The sequence below is a fragment of the Ctenopharyngodon idella genome, chromosome 19 (genome assembly GCF_019924925.1).
Source record: "Ctenopharyngodon idella isolate HZGC_01 chromosome 19, HZGC01, whole genome shotgun sequence".
Lineage (NCBI taxonomy): Eukaryota > Metazoa > Chordata > Actinopteri > Cypriniformes > Xenocyprididae > Ctenopharyngodon > Ctenopharyngodon idella.
The window spans coordinates 575,931-596,811 of NC_067238.1; the positions used below are offsets into that span (position 1 = coordinate 575,931).

Here is a 20,881-nt window from a genome sequence, read left to right on the forward strand (position 1 = left end):
AAGCAATATTATTAAATTCAACAAACAGAATTGAGTTAGAATTAATCAATTCCTTAAATGTCAACCATTTAAAAGGAGTAAAATTTAAGTAAAATTTAAACAAAAATATCTGAATAACAGACAGATGTCAAAGATGAATTAAGAACTATTTATTTTTTGTTGCCAAAATTGAAGACACCTGATGATAACAAGCAGAATCACTGAAGGAAAGAGAAACACAAGAATTAACAGAGGTTTACATGATGATGCAGATTTTATTGAAAATATCTGGTCATCATTATGGTGATCGGTGTTTCATCTAGTTGGCCAGTTTGACTCTTTGCTTTTTATGTCAGTTTCTGGTTTTTGTATGGTGTTTGCTAATTTTACACATTTTAGCTTTTAAGGAATTAATTTGATTAATTCTGACCTTAATTCTTATATGTTGAATTTAATTAATAATATGGCTTGTAATCTGTTGCCACAATTTTATTGAGTAGATAGAGCGTATTACTTTTTGCAGTGTATGCTTAGTGCAATCTGGCATTCCTCTGGGATCAATTTTGGGTCCTTTACTCTTTAACATTTACATTTTTTGCACTAGGTCAACTCTTAAGATCACTTGGTCTTACCTTTCATTTTTATGCAGATGACACTCAGATTTACATAAATAATGTTTTTGTATTTTCCCACATTGATTATTGCAATGCTCTACTGGCTGGGGTTTCAAAAGCTACTCTAAATACATTACAGATTGTGCAAAATTCAGCCGCTAGAATCCTGGCTAGGACCGAAGAAGGTATCACATCACTTGGAGTCCTTGCACTGGCTCCCTATTAGGTTTTATGTTGATTTTAAAATTCTCATGCTTACCTAAAAGGCTTTGCATGGTTTGGATCTCAATATCAGAGCTCTCATACACCCCAATGCGTGAACTCCACTCCTCTGAAGCTGGTCTTTTAACTAAATTCCGCCAACTAATTTCCCTTCATTTTGCTCCAAAATGGAAATATCTGCCTGTGGCAAGCAGGGCGAGGCCGAGAGCCGTGGGAAAGGAGCGAGGCTGATGCCGTGATTGCTAATGCGTGCCAAACCGGCCTCGAGTTTCTCACGGAGGAGCTCCGGGAGGATAAAAGGAGGAGTGACAACAGTGAAGGACAAGAGAGGACGAGGTCTGGATTTTATGTTGTTTTGTTATGTTTTTATGCGGCAGCCGTCCTTGAGGGGCTGCCGCTTTACTTTCATTTTGTGTTTAATTTATGATTAAATATTATATTGAACGTTCGCCGTTTCCAGCCTCCTTCTTCCCCAAGCCTTGAACTTTGTTACACTTCCCTTAAAACTTTTTAGGGTAGCTTTTATTTGATTACTTTGAAATAGTTTTTACTCTATAGTTTTCTTCTTGAATTGTTGTATTGTGTATTAGAATACACTTCTCTTTCATGAATGCATTTCTCTTATATGAATGTATTTCTCTTTTATTGTATCTTATTCTTGTAAAGCACTTTAAGATGCAACTTTTAAAGGCACAATATAAAATAAAGTTTATTATTATTATATTATCCTTCACACCACTTCCAAGTATTCCACGTTTTCTTCTTCAATGACACATTCCCTTTTCAAGTTTAAGGTAATACTATATATAAAGTGGTAGCCTACAAAAAATCAGTCAAGGATCAGTGACGACTTTAATGTAAGCTGTACCTGCACTCAAATACATTTTGATAGTAGTGGTACAGAAGGGCTGCCCAATCCTGTTCCTGGAGATCTACCTACCAGCAGAGTTCATATCCAACCCTGATCCAACAACACACCTCTCTGTAATTATCAGGTGTTCCTGAAGATTTAATGAGCTAGTTCAGCTGTGTTTGATCAGGGTTGGAGCTGAACTTTGCAGGAAGGTATATCTCCATGACTCCAGCAAGAGTTTGTTTCTAGTACAATGATATTCAGATTATTTTTTTTCAGCATACTTTATGGAACCAAATAATAAAATAATTTAATTTGTAGAGCATGAGATTGTTTAAACCTGTTCATCAGTGTGCTGAGTAATCATCCCAAATAATAAAAAAATAAAAATAAATAAATAAATAAATAAATAAATAAATAACTGGAATACCAGATAGCGCTGACAAAAAACCCTGAATCTCAACAGAATGTCAGTTGTTTCATATACATTTTTTTATAATAAAAAAACAAACAATAAAACTTATCAACCAGGTTTTGTGTTTTATTCCCAAACTGAAAGTCAGAGGTGCTGCACCTAATTCTATCTTTAGTAACAGTTTTGCGTCACAAGGTAATCAAAAAGCGTAAAGTCATTATTTGTGGATTAATAATCAAAAAGGATAACATTTAAACAGTTCTATTTATAAAGTCCATTTATAAAGAAACCTTTTGTGAGAGCAGGAAGTTTTTATGCATTATTTATGAATGCTTATTGAGTGTGCACTTGTAGTATCCTTCAAATTTTTAAAGTATATTTAAAAAAAAAAAAACTGTACTTGTAGATAATTTATTATTAATGAATTAAAAAACAGAGTATGACTGGAAATTATGAAAATTACATATAAAGATGTACTGATTTGGGTAAAAAAAGCACACTAAAAAGTTTAGCTAATTACATTTAATATAAATTTAAACTAACACATTTTCATTCAATTGCAAATAACATGCAATTAAGTATCTGAAAATATTACATTGTTTACACTTAAGTATATTTTTTTAAAGTATATTATTTCCGTAAAAGGGCATATAGATGAATCACCTGCACCTTTGATAGGTGCTTCAGGTTGCTTACGTATGCTTTTTAACATAAGGATCGGTCTATAAGTCAAGAACATAGATACAATCTACTCATAAGCATAAGCAATCGATGTGGCTGTTTAATCAACACAAATGAGGAACCTTTATTTTAGCTTAAGGGTATTTGGCTGTTCCATGTTTCTATACTTAACCTGAAGTCTGTTAAACGTTTATCTCTTCTTATACATCTTTACTGTGTGTGCGTATGTTTTTGAGTAAACTGAGCATTTGTGTCAGATGAATGGCATCGAGACAAAACATGACAACCATGAACTTGCTACACATTCTATAAGAAGAAACTGAAAATATATACATTTTGAAATAAGAATTAAAAACTTATATTATTTTACTTTACTGTTAGAACATAATATTAAACATTTAAATTAGCTGTAATAAATTCAGTTGGTCTGCAATGAATTTTAATGACCACAATCAGCAATTCAGTTTGAGAATGTATAATATCACATCAGTTTTCTTTTTCATTTAGTCAAACCTGTGTCACATTATCTTACTCAAGATGAAAACGATGATACAGAAAATTAAATCATAACTGATGATACAGAGTGCAACAATCAGAAAGTATCTGAAGGCAGATATCACTCTGTGCTGAAAAGGGCATTGTTTCGGGTTTTTAAACAGTTCTTCACAACTCCTGCTTGAAGCATGAAAGACATATTAAATTATTTCAAATTATTAAAACTGTGAGATAAAGTACAATGGATTATAACTGTATAACAAGCACTACAAATTTAAATTAACCAACATTTTACTGAAGCATTTTACTTTATACTGAATTACTATTCTAATAAAAATACTTATAATTACAATACTATTTTTTTTTTTACAGTGTAGACAAGGTTTCTGAGGCAAGGCCTCCCTTTACACAAAATTCAGTTAAGATTATGGTGACATTCATTAAACTTCTCACTGCAATGTGAAGTTGATTTGTTATATAATTAACAACCATGTTTCATGTCTCTTGATAGTTGATTGAGTGATAAACATCATTTTACTGCTATAAGGTTCTTTTTATACACTGAAAAGATCAAAATGTGAAATAAGAAACAATAATGTCACATTGTTGGTGCATAAATTGGTTTAATAAGACCATTCAGCACCTAAAATACACTTCAATGCACGTCAAACACAATGAGAATGTGTTATTACAATGTTACAACAATTTCTTTGATCCCCATCTAGTGGAAACTTAAGTAATAGCAGCATGCTTAATCACAATTAAACAATATGTGACCAGAACAGAGCAGAAAATATACAGATGTTGTGTAAAAGAGGTATGAAAGTACTAATACAGTGGATAAACAAAATACTTTGGTTTGTTAAAGAATAGTTCCTTGGATTATGACTGTATTATAACACTTAATTTTATATGATGAATTCAGGTACTAGTGAGATACTAAAAAATGACATTCTGTGAGTCTAATGAGTGAGTAACATACAACATTAACAATTAGCTTAACTATTAAGCTTTGTAAAACTATAATGGAAATCAAACAACCCAACTAACAGGGACTGTTCTTAGAACTTTGGCTAACGTTCTCTCAAAGTTATGAACAAACGTTCTTCTAGTTAATAGAACATTCGCACAAAGTTATCTGGTCTTTAATAACATTATGAAAAAATTAGCACAAAAAAAAAAAAAAAATGCTTTTTATACATTATTTACTACTTTTTCAGATGGTTCAGAGAACATTCAAAAATAACATTCCCATAATACTTGCAAAATGATCAAATAGAGTTAACATTCAATATTTTCTCTAATGCTCATGTAACCAGGAATTTTAAAAAAACAAACAAACAAAAACATAAAAAAATAGATGTTTTAAACGAGAACATTTCATAACTTAATGGGAAAGTTAGCAAAACATTCCTAGAACATATTTTGTTAGCTGGGAAAGGGCCAAAAATGACACATTAAACCCCTATTCTAACTCTCTCCATTTGATCAAGATAAAAACATGGTTGAGACACGACCTCATCTTGGACTGAAATGGATTTTCAAGATTTACTACTGTACTAGCACCAATGACGTTACATTAGGAAGTATACATCATATGTACAGAGAACTCATCCTACTGTTTGATATTACCTGGAGAGCACAACTCTTTTCTTTTCTTTTAACAGAGTGTATACTTGGGTGTATATTATTCTGTTAAGATATTGTTACTATTTTTCATTCTCTTGTGAGCATAGGAGTTCAAGATATTTAATAAATGCCATCAGATTTACCAGAATACTAACACTGAAGAGGCCAAATGATGGGAGTATTTTGCAACATAGCATACATTAACATATCATACAGAGCATTTTTGTTTGTTGATAAGTTAGCTCCATGTATTTATTATTGGAAATCAGTGGTAAGATACCTTTTCTCAATTACCACAATATTACCTGTAATATAGTTTTTGACAGCTGAAAATGATTTATAGCTGATATACAGTCTATATCTAAAAAATGTAGCATCCTATTTACAAACTACTTGGTAATAATGTCTTGCATTAAGCAGATCCAACTGTGCATGCTTGCATTGTTTAGATATATTTTTCCCTGCCATATTTTTTTTCTTTATTCTTTGAGCTGCTGTTATATTTACATCAATAATTCTGTGATCTTTCTGCATTAATATTGACGTTATTGTTCATTATCTTGTACTTTCTTCTGGAAGACACTAGGGGATTTGCACTGTATTTTATTTTCTGTAGAAATTAGCAGTGTTTGTAAGGCAGTAGGGGCTTTCGCACCGGAGGAACCTTTTCATAGTTCCTAGAACTATTGGCTGAAGTAACCGGTTTTTGCCGTGTTCGCACTGCAGGAACTAGGAACGATTTTAGTTCTAGGACTTGGGGGAACTAAATTAGCTCCTACTTCAGAGTAGGGTCTAATGCTGCCTTATCACGAATTATCAAATTTCCAATAGCACGTGAAGGCAGCATAAACCAGCACTATAGGAACTATCAGTGACGTAAGTGTACATTGATTGGTCAAACGCATGTCTAACACTGGTACCCGGCATTTTTAAAAAGCCATGTAAACATATTAACTTCATGAACATGGAAAACAGCGATAACGGCATTTACCTGTTGTCTGCAGGGTTGTGTTCTTTTCTCCGCCTCGATGATATGCAATACTGAAAATTGTCGTAGGAGATTTCGTGTCTTAGCCCCACTTTTTGTTCTTTCCGTCACGTAGATTATGCGTTTACATTTCATCTCCATTATCACGAAACCCACGACACACAACAAACACAGCTCCGATCACGGCATCCTCCATTCGCCGGTTTTTAGTGTTTGTAAATGCCGCACTTAAAGACGCCGCTGTCAGCCACTTCAGAGTTCATATTCCTGGTGCGAATGCAACCAGGAACATGGCCCAAGGGAGAAATTAGTTCCCGGGGAACTATCCTAGTGGCTAGTTCCTATAACCGAGTTCCTAGAACTATTCGGTGTGCAAGCCCTAAAAGAATGGTTCCCACGCCCTTCAATCACTGAATTTCAATGATTTTCCATTACTTCTCCAGTTGTTGATTGTTAGATTAAGAATTTTTAAAAGTCATTTTATAGAGATTGCACAAAACAAAAAATATTTTAGGGTCATGCATGTCTTTTCAAGGAAATCACAATGTTCAAATTCCCTGATATTTCCAGGTTTTCCATGTCTGTGGAAACCCTGAATAGAGTTACACTTTTACTTAGTCTGTGTAAAATTTAATTCACACACAACCAATATCTAAAATCTAAACATAGATTTGGTTCAGTGTAAATGAAATGCTACATAAGAGCTTCTTTGCTATTGAAAGAATAAACATACACTGTACAGTGTAAATGCTCTGAATGAATAAATATATGCAAAGAAGAATGCAAGCATACACCAATCACAATTCAATATCCAAACAGATAGAAGAGAGAAGACCAATCACAAATCAGTATGCAAATGTTATGATGACTCTTCATTATTTGAATGCTAATTGGCAGCAACAGTTAGCATTCAAATAATGAAGAGTCAATCACCATATCAATGGGAGATTTTCAAACTTGTACCTTAATTTTGTTTTGTTTTTGTTTTTTTAAGGAAGGAAGTTAACAAAAATAGATAACACAAGCGATGAAATTAGTGGTTCAGGGTAAATGAACTTTAGATGTTTAAAGGTGCAGTATGTAATATTGACAGCTAGCGGTTGAAATGGGTTCTGTTGTCCAAATTCAAAATATTGGAGAGAATTGTTTCCCCCACCACCTCCTCAATCTAGATTGAGGACACACAAAAGGAACGAGTGCAAGTGACAGTGGAAGGCGATGAGCTTTATGCTGTAAGTTGATTTATATGCCTAATACGCCTCTGGTCATAGAGCTTTTTAGATGGATGCTGAGACTTTTTAGGTCAGATAGAATCTGCGTTCTCTGACCCAGTTCATTTGTTGTCCTCCATGGCTGCAATACGCTGTGTTTTTCACCAAATGGCAACCTGGGGTATCGAAATCCTATTGGGTAAATTGGCAGTGGGCCAAAACAAAAACAGACATTCCGACACGGAACGCACATTTAGAATAACTGGATGTAGCATTGTTTTTCGGAGAAACAAGTATGTGAACTTAGCATGTATCCTAAATCTCTGCAAACATATTATGGTATTTTTATGCTTTAGTACAGTCAAAAAATTACATACAGCACCTTTAATATTTAGAGTTAGGGGCTGAGCCTGAATATTTGAGGAATATGAGTAGAGTACTGCTTTGCAAACACTCTGGCTCAATCGGCTGATAGACACAGAGGATCTCTGCAGCTTTTTAATAGTAATGTAATGTAAAGCTAATGCAATGTTAAAGCGATAGTTCACCCAAAAATGAACATTCACTTTCATGTCTTTTGAAAAGCAGAACTTTAAAAAAAAGTTTCTTTCTAGAATGCAAGGACATAATAATAGTAGAATGTTGCACTTTTACAAACAATGAACGCGAACGTTGACCACAGCAGTCAAGCAAGATTTTTAATGAATAATGATATAAATACCTGTTACTCACTCAAAACTATATGACTTAAAAACTTTGAATATAGTGCACAAGTTGTTTTTGCTTTTATGGTGATTTTTTTGTCCTTTGTGGAGCTTGACAACCCCTGGTGCCCATCCACTTTCATTGTAAGAAAGTGTTAAAGGTTTGGAATGATAAGGAAGAATAATTACGAAGATTTTTCAATTTTGGTTGAACCATCCCTTTAAGCATAATGGCATATTGTAAAGCCCTATCGTGTCGATTTCATATACCACTAAAATATAAAAACCACTGCTGCTAAAACCTCACTGATCACCAAAGCCCCCCTACTTACAATATACATACAGATCACATGAGCATGAAGTGTCAAACGTCTGTTAAGGAGTCAATGGGGGCCACTTGAGGTTCAGTGGGAGGGCTGGGGATTTCTTCTATTGGCTCAGATTGAGGTTCAGGCATGCGCTCTGGCATAGGCTCCACCTCTGAGACCACCACCTCCACCTACAGGGTTTGAATGGAATGGGAAGAAACAGAAGTTTGATAGATCTAGAAAAGAGTTAATGCCCCTTCACACCAAGAACGATTGATATAAAGATAATTATACTAAGTTCTGTCATGAAACTCTAGATGGCACAGGCTGATGGGTACTTAACGCAATCTACCGACAATCACATCGTTAACTACACAGCACGCTGACTGGTTCCTGTTGCATCTGTAGCCCATGAGCTTGCTGCTCAGCATTTATATAGTTGGTCAATGTTTGCTGTAGCAGTTTGCAGCACATTTTCAGAGTTCCTCTGAAACTCTCCTCCTTCCCCAGCTCCACCTGTATATCTGCAACAGGTACGCTATTTGTGCAGCAGCAGCACGTCTTACATGCGCACAGCAGTGTGTCTATGTATTGGCAGTAGCAAGTCTCTGTACTTGCTCTTACACCAAGACCAGACACATTATTATAGTCATATCCATTACCATGCTAAACTCTTCAAAGAGTTGTCATTATAGAAATAACGATAACTATACTAGCATCCACACCTATCGACGATAACGTTCTGTTTATTATAAGCCCACGCTGCAGTTATGTCATCTGCCGCATTAAATGAGTTCTTTAAAGTCGAGTGGATTCTGATTGGTTTCCAATGATATCGTTCCTCTGTGTCATTATCATTATAGCTGTGTGGACTTCCCTATTCTCAAAGAATTAGATACAAACAATTATATTAAACTTTATAATTGTCATTATAGTTATCATCCTTGGTGTGAACAGGTCTTTAAAAATGAGAAAGCAATGGCTTGGAAAGCTATAGTCTGTTTTGAACCCAATGAAAGTTGAATTCTAAATTAAAACTCATAAGCAATGTAGATGAACTTGGTGTACCTGAGGTTGGCTAGGGGTGACTGCCTCAGGCTGAGATTGAGCTGCAAGCTGTCTAAAACCAGGAAGCTGTGGAAAACACAGAGTTCATCACTGTATTATATTAGTTTATCTGAAAGGATTTGCTCAGACAAAGAGCAGATTGCAAAGATCAATCTACATTTAGTCTACATGCTGAATTATTTTAGAAAAAGAATCACATTTATACCAGAAGTCTAGCAAATTTGCCATACTATTTGCATTAAATGGTTAGTTCACAGAAAATTGAAAATTGTCAGTTACTCACTCTCATGTTGTTCCAAAAAGACTTTTTTCATCTTCGAAACACAAATGAAGTTACTTTTAATGAAATCTGAGAGATTTCTGTCCATTCACCCAAAACTCTGATGCCTTAAAAAGTTCATAGAGATCGTAAAATAAATCCATATGAATCGAGTGGCATAATCCAAGTTTAATTTAATAAATCAATAAATATTGATCAGTAAATATACAGAGCACTCAAATATAGTAATGGAAGCTGAACCGTACTTACTTGATGTGCAAGAACAAACCTAATTGGTGTTTTCGGAAGCTCAATCAAGCCAAATTTGAGTGCTCTATGTGTTAGCTGATCAGTGTTTATATGTAAATAAAAGCCTAAATTAAATCTGTTCATCATAAAGTGATACTGTTTCTTCAGAAGACTTGAATTAAACTGCCCATTTCATATGGATTATTTGACTATCCCTTAATGAACGTTCTGGAGCATCAGAATTTTGGGTGAACAGACTTTCAATGGAGAGACAGAAATCTCTCAGATTTCATTAAAATGTTCCAAAAAACGAGGTTTGGAACAACACGAGGGTGAGTAAATGATGACAGAATTTTCATTTTTGGGTGAACTAACAATTTAAACACCACACAATCTCCAAAATCATCACATACTCTCTTTAACCCTTCTATTGTGCATGATTAACTGACCTTCACGCCAGCTTTAGCCAGAGCACTGAGTCCAAATAAAATGGTTACAATACAGATCGCCAACTCCACCACCAGAAACAGAACCAAGGTGGCCAAGAAGCCATCAATCAAGAGCTGACAGAATCCAAAAGTGACAGAAAAACAACACAATGGTCATACAATTTACCTAAAAAGGCAAAATAGTTACTACAGATATCAAAAATGATGTGCTTGTCCACATGTTTGTAAGTTGCCAAAGAGATCAACTCTTTTACAAACATGCAGACAAGCACATCAGTAAGGCAGATATTGTTGTAAAATTAAAAAAATGGATTTAAGATTAGCAAGAGTGACCATCTGAGTTTTCATAGCACATCTGCAAATAATTAAAGGTATCTTTCATTCTGAAGCATTTTCAGACAACTGGCCCAAAGTGCAAAACTGACCAAACAATCTTCAAAATGACCCACACGCTGCTTCCGCATGCATTCACTCTCGTACAAGTGGAAACACAAATATACAGATTTTTTGATAAAGACAATCAAAAATAAGAAGATCCTAAATTATAGGGTGAATTCAGGCATTTTGGACCACTGTTTGAGATGCTGTCACATTGGTGGCCCAATTTACCTGAATTAACACGATATGTTTTGTGCTTGAATTGCTACAAAATATTTTTCACCTTAAAAAAACAACAATACCTATTTTAGGTAAATGTTATTTTCAATTAACCTGTTTTTTTTCCCCCCTTGCATTATCAGCAAATATTTAAGCACATTCATGTATACAAAGGAAAATTAGAATTAAGAATTACTTACTTTACAATTTCTCTCGACAGTATAAGTGCACTTCCTGTAACAATATTGTTGCTTTGGAAAAGCAGACACAAAAGACAAAATCATGTTGAATTTTGCCAAAGATCGGGCTTACTTGACAAATAGCTTAAAAAGCTATTATTCATATACAAATGTAGCTGCAAGCACACCCAATTAGTCAATTTAGAAAAACTGTTACAGTTTTTTGACTTCCTTGACAAACTACAGTGCCCTCAGAAAGGTTTTGGACTTCTGAGTTTGGGACAAATCCCATAAGTTGGACAGCTATTATAAGATTTTTCTTCTGAAAAACTCTTCACTTCTTTTCAGGCACCTTTTGGGTTTTTGTTTGGTGTCAGACAAAACAGAGTGTTAAGGTGGCTGGACATCGCTGGACTTGAAGGAATAGTTAACCAAAAAATGAAAATTATCTCATAATTTATTCACCCTTAAGCCATCCTAGGTGTATATGGCTTTCTTCTTTCAGCCGAACACAATCAGAGTTATATTAAATAATATCCTGCCTCTTCCCAGCTTTGAAATGGCATTGAATAGTGCCCAAGTTTTTGAAGCTCCATAAAGCACATCCATCCATCATAAAAGTAATCAATGTAGGGGTGGGCGATATGGCAAAAATATCATATCACGATTTTTTTCAGGAAAATCACGATTCATGATTTTTATCACGATTCTTCATGTTGTTTTTTACTATTTTGCAAGTGACTGAGCATTACAGCCAAACTAATTTCCCTATTTTAAAAACAAAGCTTTACAAAATAACAAAATATAAAATAAAATTAAAAATGGCAGACATTTAGGCCAAAGTGGCGAAGATAAAAATCTTTGTCATTATTTTATCTTTGTTATTAAAAAAGAAGAAAAACATAGGCTACACATTATACAAATGAAATTAATAAAATGATTTATTTTTTCAGCTACAGTAGATGTATTTAACAGTAGCATTCAAGTAAAAAATTAAATGAACAAATATAAAAATATAACACTAGACTTCACTGTATAAATTATACATTGATTCTTAATAAAGCTAATGTATTAAAGTTCTCAGTCAAGAGCAAAAAGTTATTTTGAAGAATGTGACCAGACAGTTGCTGGTCCATAGTGACTATGTTTTTCCTACCATGGAAGTCAATAGAGACCAGCAACTGTACGGCTAACCCACATTCTCCAAAATATTTTATTTTGTGTTCTACACAAGAAAGAAATTAATACAGTTTTGAAACAACATTACAGTGAACTATCCCTTTAAGGACAAGCGACCGCATGGTTAATATTAGGCTGCTCTGTCACTTTAAAGACCTGCACGTATATCTAATACACAGCCACGCATCCAATTTTCTCTCAAATGTTTACTTTCACTTTAGACATAACCAACTGTGTTTATGTAAACTTTGTGCGTATTTGACAGTATTAGAGCAAAAGTCTAAAAAGATAACTTAGTAATCAGGCGCTGTTTGACAGGCTTTTAGTGCCTGTGCGCTTCGCGTGAACACGCTCTGAAAAACGCATGTCAGAAGAGCGCATCAGCACGCGAAAGAAAAGTTTAACCGGCAAGGCACATGAAATAATGAACTTTTGTGGATTGAAGTGTCCCGCGAATATTACTCTACCGCTGCGTTAAAATGTGACGTGAATGTACGTCACGTTGAACAGTATGCTGAGATAAGCAGACCGTGAAGACATTTTAATCGTCCACGATCAAAAATCGTTATATCGCACACCCCTAAATCAATGCGATTCCAGTGGGTTAATAAATGCCTTCTGAAGTGAAGGAGGGTTTTTTTTGTAAGACAAATATCCATATTTAAAACTTTATAAACTATAATCAATGGTTTCCGGCAATAGCTGTACGTGCGTTCACGAGAGAGTTGAGTTCCGGCGGAAAGGTGACCTCTGACCCGACGCATGATGTATGACGTATAGGTGTAGTGTAAGATTAGGTGAGAATAGACGCCTATCTTGAAAAACAATGTAACTCTGGATTATTTTTATAATGGATGGATGTGCTTTTTGGAGCTTCAAAAACTCAGGCACTATACAATGCCATTACAAAGCTCCGACCTGTGACTAACGATTGTGTTCAGCTGAAAGAAGAAAGTCATACACCTAGGATGGCTTGAGGCTGAGTAAATTATGGGATAATTTTCATTTTTGGGTGAACTACATGAGCATCCTCAAAGCCTAAAATTTACAGTACCACCACCAACCCCCCAGCCAAATAAATGAAACAAAACACACACAAAAAAAAAAAAAAAAAAAAAAGCAAACCCAGAAAACGGCAATATTCCATACCCTAATACCCCCCCCCCCCCCTTTTTTTTTGCAATTATAAAATGGCCATTATGATCACTTAGATCTGAATCATGCATGTTTCATTTTAGATCTAAAATATTTTGTGTGTAAAAAAAAAAAAAAAAGCATTCAGTGTTATAGTCCAAATACCTTGAAAGGGCACTGTGTTTATTAATTCCCCCAGCATCAGAAAAAGTCTGTACCAAGTGCAAAGGATCAATATCCATTACTCTATTCTGTTATAAATATATAAGACAAAATTTACATTACAAAGCAGAAAAAAATAGGAGCGATGTTAACATATTTTGCTATATCTTATGTCAACAATTCATATCCATCTATATTTCTCAGCAATTATAAGCCAAGTAATATTCTACCTAAAATAAAAAAAATCAATTTTCAAGCAAACTGCTTAAATTGCTTTCCAATTTAAAGCAATTTAATAAAGAGTTATATATTCAAATCCACATCAAATTATAAGCCAGTACCCCATATAACAACATTACCTATCTTTTTTTCACTTTATATTTCATCCAAAAACTTTATATTCATTCCAACAACGTAATCCTTCACTTCATCAGGCCCTGGTTAAAAAAAAAATCACATTGCTTAAAAAAAGAATCACATACTATGTTTAGTTTTAATTTAAGAAAAACAAAATTGTACTAAAACTTCAGCTTCCAACTTTGAGAACATTTGTTATTTCACTGTAAAAAAAAAAAAAAAAGACAAACAGTTCTTTAACTCCACTGCACTGCACAATCTTAAAAATTCTTCAACCATCTGAACCACTTGGCCTTTTGACAGACAAACATATCATTGTGCTTTTTATTGAAAGTTTTGAAGATGCTATGTTTTGCACTTCGGTACAGTCCTTTGAAAAGGCATCAAGGAAATTTCTTAAAGAAAAAACTGTAACAAGAAAGTTGATGTGGCCAGTTCATCACATCATACCCACTTTACAGTGTTTCATCCTTCCCCCTGCACCCAAAACCACATGCATTTATCATCAATATACTGTATGTATACAGATATCTGTAGGTCTATATATATGTGCAAAAATACACAAACCCATCTTCCTATAATGCAAGCTGTACAGTAAAAGAGTAGCAGATCTGTGAGCTCACCACAGCATAGATCTCCAGTCTCCTGCAGTGCTCACAGTGGTAGGTGTCCTGACGGTAAGGCAGGTGACGGGACAGCAGCCCAAGAACAGCAGTGGAAAACGCTGCACTGACCAGGTGAGCAACCAGTGTGGCTTTCACCTTTACACGATGGGACAGAAGTTACTGTACAGCTACAACTCACTTACTATGTAATTTATCAAAACATTAAAAAATAAAACAGTATTGAGAAAAGACTGAAATATAATGTCAGTCAAAAGTTTGGACATACTTACTTTCTTTATTATGATTATTTTCCACATTTGAATAATCATCAGACTATGAAATAACACAAATGGAAGTATGGGAATTATGTAGGGATCATAAAAAAATAAACAGATCAAAACTTGCTTGTATTTGAGCTTCTTTTTTGTGTAGATTAGATTAGCTTCCAATCCCTCGCTATCTGCTCCAAAATAAAAAAAAAACAAAACAAACAAAAAAAAACAAAGCAAAGAAACCCTAAACAAAAACACTAAACGAGTAACAAACAAAAAACAAAACGGTTAAGAAAATCAGAAACAATTTATATATTTTTTTTTTTTGCAAAACTAATTTTAATCGTTTATGTATGAGCATTAGGAGAAAAAAAAATGAGTCAAGTGTGTCCAAACATTTGTCTGGTAGTGTAAGTTCAGGGTGGGTAGATAAATAGGTAGGTAGTTTCATTGATTCTGCAATCCTTTTAACATGTACTCACCCAAAAGAGTGATGGGAACCTTCCAGCATGGATTAAAATTGATCCAGACACAAGCAACTGATAACAACAGGTTAATGAAATTATTTAAGTTTGCAACATCCATAGTAACAACTTGATTAATAAACACCCTGTTTCTCAATGAGCATTAGTACATTCAGCTTACCTGAGCAACAATTACTACCACAACGATGACATCAGGAGAGAAGTGGACCTCTTCATAGAGCTGAAGAATGGTGACGCTCAGACACAAGCACAAGACAGCAATAATGATCTGAATGGACTGAAACAACAGAACAAGATAAACTTGGTATGTTTCCAATAAGGCCATTAGAAAGGTTGTGTAACAGAAAACAATTATAAATATAGCTGCATGCAGCAATTATGGGGCCAGGCACAAAGAAGGCACAGCAAGTCATACCAACATGGCTGGGAGCATCAGACCAACTGCAACAGTGAGCAATTAAAGACCTATTAAGATAGCTGAAAAATCATAAATACAGTCAATAATAAAAATTTACAGGTTTCAACTAATAGGTGGCGCTGTGACCAAATTAATGTGGTATGGTCATATTGAGGTGACAATGAACCTCGCAAAGTTTGGTGTCAATATGTCAAAGCATTGCAGAGATACAGCCTCAAGAGTCATTTTGGCATCAAGTCTCAAATTTGTAGCTGTGGTATACAAAAACGGTTTTGTTTATCAACACAAAATCCATAACTTTTTGCAGGAATGGTCTGAAGATGATACAATTTGATTTTGGTGAAAATTGGACCAACGGTCTAGGAGGAGTTCGAAAAAGTATGTTTTTAAAGAAAATCAAAATGGCGGACAGGAAGTTTGGCTGACTATGGCAAAATTGGCATCAATGTTCTCAGCATGACCAACAGAATCTATTAAGACCAGTCTCATTACAATAGGCCACATTTATATAAAGCTATTAGCATTTTTTAAAAATATTATTACAATGTTTGACCACAAGGTGACGCTGTCTCAAAACCTTTTGAGTACCTTCAGAGCATGGTGCCGATGGCACATACTGAGTTTCGTAATGGTATACCAATGCACTCATAAAATATAGCATTTTTTTATCATAACAATGTATAACATTAGATAAATTTTAGTTAATGGCAATTTCATGTTTTGTTCAATTATAGTGCCACCAAGAGGCACAATCCCACCACTTTTTTTTATGTGCCCTCATAGTGAGCCCATACATGTGTGTTAAATTTGGTGAAAATATCTCATTTCGTTTTGGAGTTACAGACATTTATATATACGAGAACATAAAAAATGACCCATGGGCGACTTTGATTTGATTTTTTTTGCCACTTCCTATCAAAATTTTGACATTTGGGTATTAGCACTTAGTTAACCAAATATGGGTCCGTGTTTCCTACGTTGCTTTCATCTCCATTGGATTAACGGTTTCGAAGATATTCGCAAAAGTGTTTTAAGCGCTAAATCGCCACGTTGCACAAACCATGAGGCGAAACCTAGCATGTTTGGTATCTTTGGAATCGGCAAGGATTCAAGAGTCCAAACAGATGACTCCTGTGAAAATAAGTCAATCACATCCAAAATTATAAGCGTATAAATAATTTTTTACTTCACTAGGTGGCGCTGGTCCAAAACTTCTCAGGCTCCTTCAGGGCATCGTGCTGATGATCCATACCAAGTTTTGTAATGATACGCTGATGCGTTCATAAAATAAAGCATTTTAGCACAAAATTCAAAATGGCCGATATGGGAAAATTGGATACCTGAATCTAACGAGACCACATTTATGATTTTTGGACAATCCCATCAGAAGTTATAAGCAAAAATAGCCATTTTTTTGTATCTCCGGATGGTGGCGCTGCGCCGAAACACTGCATGTTGCCTCAGGTCATGCTTGTGATGACACGTACCAAGTTTGGTCTGAATACGATAAAACATTTTGGAGATACAACCTTATGTCTATTTTCACAAGCGCTATGTAAAATTCGTTCGTGCGTTTTTCGAAAACAGTTTGAGAAATCGACTTGAATTCCATAACTTTTTGTCGGTATGGTCTGAGGTTGATCTGATTCAATTTTCGGCCCAGGCAACGGCCTAGGAGAAGTTTGAAAAAGTATTTTTTTGGATAAATCAAAATGGCAGGAAAATTTTCATGACGGAAAAATGACGAATCGAATCATCTTAAGCAAAAGAAACGGAGGAAAAAATTTTGTTTCTAGCCCTTACAGTTCAAAAGTTATTAGCATAAATGTGAGTGCAAATTTGGACAGCTGGTGGCGCTAGAGGGATTGAGTTAGAGACTCCAAATTTGCTATGGTGACAGTTCAGACTGTCCTCTATCTGTGTGCCAAATTTCACAACTTTCCCACAAGCGGTTCTATGGGCTGCCATAGACTTCCAGAGCGGAAGAAGAATAATACTTAAAAAGAACGCCAACGGATACAATAGATGCCTACGCACCTTCGGTGCTTGGCCCCTAAATACTTTTATTTGATGTCCAAGATTCAGTTTTGGAGTATATTTTTTAACACTCTGGATAATTTTTCATGATAAACTAAGCTATTCTTTTTTTTATTTTTTTTATTCAGTCTTTCATATTGTAAAAATGTGCTACAAAGTAGCTCATGTGAAATAACTGGTATATAGAGATTTCCTGCATTCAGTATCAGATTTGTTGCAGTGTTGAATGTGACACTTACCCCCAGTGCCTTCGGCTCCACATTCTGAAATGTCTTCACCTGCTTTGGCGTCAGATTTCCTGCAGGGCGGGTGGGGCCCTGACTCTCAATGCCCATGTCAGTCAGTTTGAGGCGTGGCTATGCTAATGTCAAGAAATACAGTTTGAGATCTCTTGATATAGCTGGTTATGAAGAAGGAACCTGATGAGAAATAGAGACAGATGAGAACGAAGACAGATGGAGGCAGTGCAGGAAAGAATGAAAAAGGCTGACTGAGAAAAAAAAAAAAATGGCTGACTGAGCAATAAATTATATATACCCTTAAAGGGATAGTTCACCCCAAAATGAAAATTCTGTCATCATTTACTCACCCTTATATTGTTCCAAACCTGTATGAGTTTCTTTCTTCTGTTGAACACAAACAAAGATATTTTAAAGAATGCTGGTAATCACAGTTGACAGTAGCCATTGACTTCCATGAAATACTATGGAAGTCAATGGCTGTCTGGTTATCAACATTGTTTAAAATACCTTCTTTTGTGTTCAACAGAAGAAAGAAACTCGTACAGGTTTGGAACAACATGAGGGTGAGTAAATGATAACTGAATTTTCATTTTTGGGTGAACTAACCCTTTACACAGGTCATGTTCATGGTGCCATTTGTGCCTGCTCTCAAGAAATCATATTTCCTTCTTTTCCCAGACCCAAAGTTCCACCATAGGAGGATGCAATAATCAGATTAGACCAATATGGGCTTTTCAATTGACTATTCTTTAAAGCTGAAGTCCGTAACTTTCTTTGGTTAAAAATTATCCAAAATCAATTTTTGAGCAAGAACAAAGAAGAAAAACTAATCTGACATTGAGACAGTAGAGTGTATCAAACTGCCAAAGTCACGTGATTTCAGTAAACGAGGCTTCATTATGTCATAAATGTTTTGACATTTCAATGGTTCACCACTGGGGGGCGTGAATTTGGCAGTTTGATACACACTCCTAACCACTCATTCAAATCAAAAGATTCGTAAAGCTTCGAAGCTTCATGAAGCAGTGTTTTGAAATCAACCATCACTAGATATTGTTGAATAAAGTCGTTATTTTGTATTTTTGGTGCACAAAAAGTATTCTCATCGCTTCATAACATTAAGGTTGAACCACTGTAGTCACATGAACTGTTTTAAATACGTCTTTAGTAGCTTTCTGGAAGTGTTAAATATCTTGCTGGCGATGCAGGCCTCACTGAGCCATCAGATTTTATCAAAAATATCTTAATTTGTGTTCTGAAGATGAACGAAGGTCTTACGGGTGTGTAATGATATGAGGTGAGTAATTAATGACAGAATTTTCATTTTTGGGTGAACCCTTTAATCCCATCATAAAGGGGAGGATTTGAGGTATAAGTCCCCGGGTCAAGATGACCCCTCCCTCCCTTATTTTTTTTCTCCTGACCAGAGATGACACAAAATCTCATCTCACTTTGATGAGTGAGCACTTTTGATGAATGGCTACACTATTTTTAATTTTGTTATATATCATCTGAACATCACCATTTGTGAGATTAAGTCAGTTGAAACAGTTTTGAAGTTAATTTATCTAATGTTATGTCTCTGTAAAATAGTGATCTGTGGCATTGTATATGTTGAATATCAACATTTTTTATCTCTTATTAATGAGGGATTTGTGGAGTAAAAGTTAGTTTTTATTTTGAAGTAAAAAGATAAACTAAGAACCCTTGGGGAACCCCATCCACCCTCCTAATATATTCAGTATTTCCATAAATTTGATGTACATTTTACATATTTGCTTTCATTCAATTAGCATTTGTAGTGTTGCTGTTATGACGTCTTCAATTAAAACATGGGCAATTAAATATGTAAACATTAATATGCATGTGTATAAGTCACAGAATAATTTGACCTTTTAGATTAATCTCTTTTACTGGTATTCTGCTTTGTCTTTCATCGATTATTAAATTATTATTATGAAGTAAACTGTCAAAATAAAATGTTAAATATAATAGTTTTAGTATTTTACATTACTTTAAAAATATATATAGGCTACATGTTAATAAGAATATTCAGCACATAAACTTACATCTAAATATGTTAAAATTTAAAAGTAAATCCACATTGCTTTTAAGGGGGAGATCTTCACCCATTCAAAAGGCCTATACAGCTTGTTTGGGAATTGTACTGCATGGGTAGCCTATTATTACACATTGCATCACCACTACCACTTCCAATCTGTATTAGGTTTCTGGACATTTTAAACATATTCAAGTGTACATCTTTACACATTTCTAGAGTGCAAAAGTGTAGTCTTTATCATATACATTAGAGCAGAGCACCGTATTCCACATTTTTAATGGATGAGATATTATTTTAAGTGGTTTCTTGGCCCCGGAGGAAAGAGGAGCAGCCAAAAATAGACCGTAGGGCAAAACGTGCAGCTTCATCACTGTCTTCACATCCGCAGTGGCCCGCACTATGACAGAACATGCAACTTTATTACGAGCACAATACCTGCGCCATGAATTACAGACTCAATACGACTCACCCTGTGATGTATTCTGGTTTCTAAATCCTAAACGCGTGTAACCTTCAGCGTTGTCATAGGTGGGGCGCACGCATGTAGCCTATAGGTACTGTCCCAAATCGAGATTCATTCAAATACATGTGTGTGATATCACTTACCTCTGCAGCTCAAGCAAAACGCGTTGCTTTGTGGTTTTCTCTTTAAAGGCGAAAGTGCAGTATTCAGTTATTCCATCCGCGACGAGGTTGAAGGGAAACAACTAGTTAATTCGGGTGTGTGACATGCGGCTTACGTACAGTACCGCAGTGAGGAGGTGGCTGGAGCTCTGCATTGGAATGGAGGCAGACTGAAAGTGATGCGGCGCTATGGCAACTTCCATAAAACTCATTCGCCTCACACGCGACGCGACACACTAGAAGAGGGGTTTACATTATTAGCCTACGTATTTTTCATACTCACTAGATTAGGTCTACAGTGCTGTACTGTAGATTTTTTTTTTTAATCAGTTTATTCAATTTAGTTAACCTATTTTTGAATTATTTATTTTCACATTTGTATAGCTTTTCGTCTAAGGGAACAA

General features: G+C 35.1%; 1 protein-coding gene across 2 annotated transcripts; it reads right to left on the reverse strand.

Moving 5' to 3' along the window:
• Positions 1-3,862: 3,862 nt before the first annotated feature.
• Positions 3,863-20,679, reverse strand: si:dkey-81h8.1 (uncharacterized protein LOC100034657 homolog). Of its 2 annotated transcripts, XM_051871801.1 has the most exons (9): positions 20,460-20,677; positions 17,789-17,968; positions 15,255-15,371; positions 15,092-15,148; positions 14,356-14,493; positions 10,922-10,972; positions 10,125-10,238; positions 9,168-9,233; positions 3,863-8,290 (listed from the first exon to the last, which is right to left on the reverse strand). In XM_051871801.1, exons 2-9 carry the CDS (start codon positions 17,882-17,884, stop codon positions 8,156-8,158), a joined length of 774 nt encoding a protein of 257 aa, XP_051727761.1. In that variant the 5' UTR covers positions 17,885-17,968; positions 20,460-20,677; the 3' UTR covers positions 3,863-8,155. The 2 variants fall into 2 exon arrangements, with proteins under 2 accessions (XP_051727761.1, XP_051727762.1); XM_051871802.1 differs by lacking the exon at positions 10,922-10,972 and having other exon boundaries at positions 20,460-20,679.
• Positions 20,680-20,881: the final 202 nt, after the last annotated feature.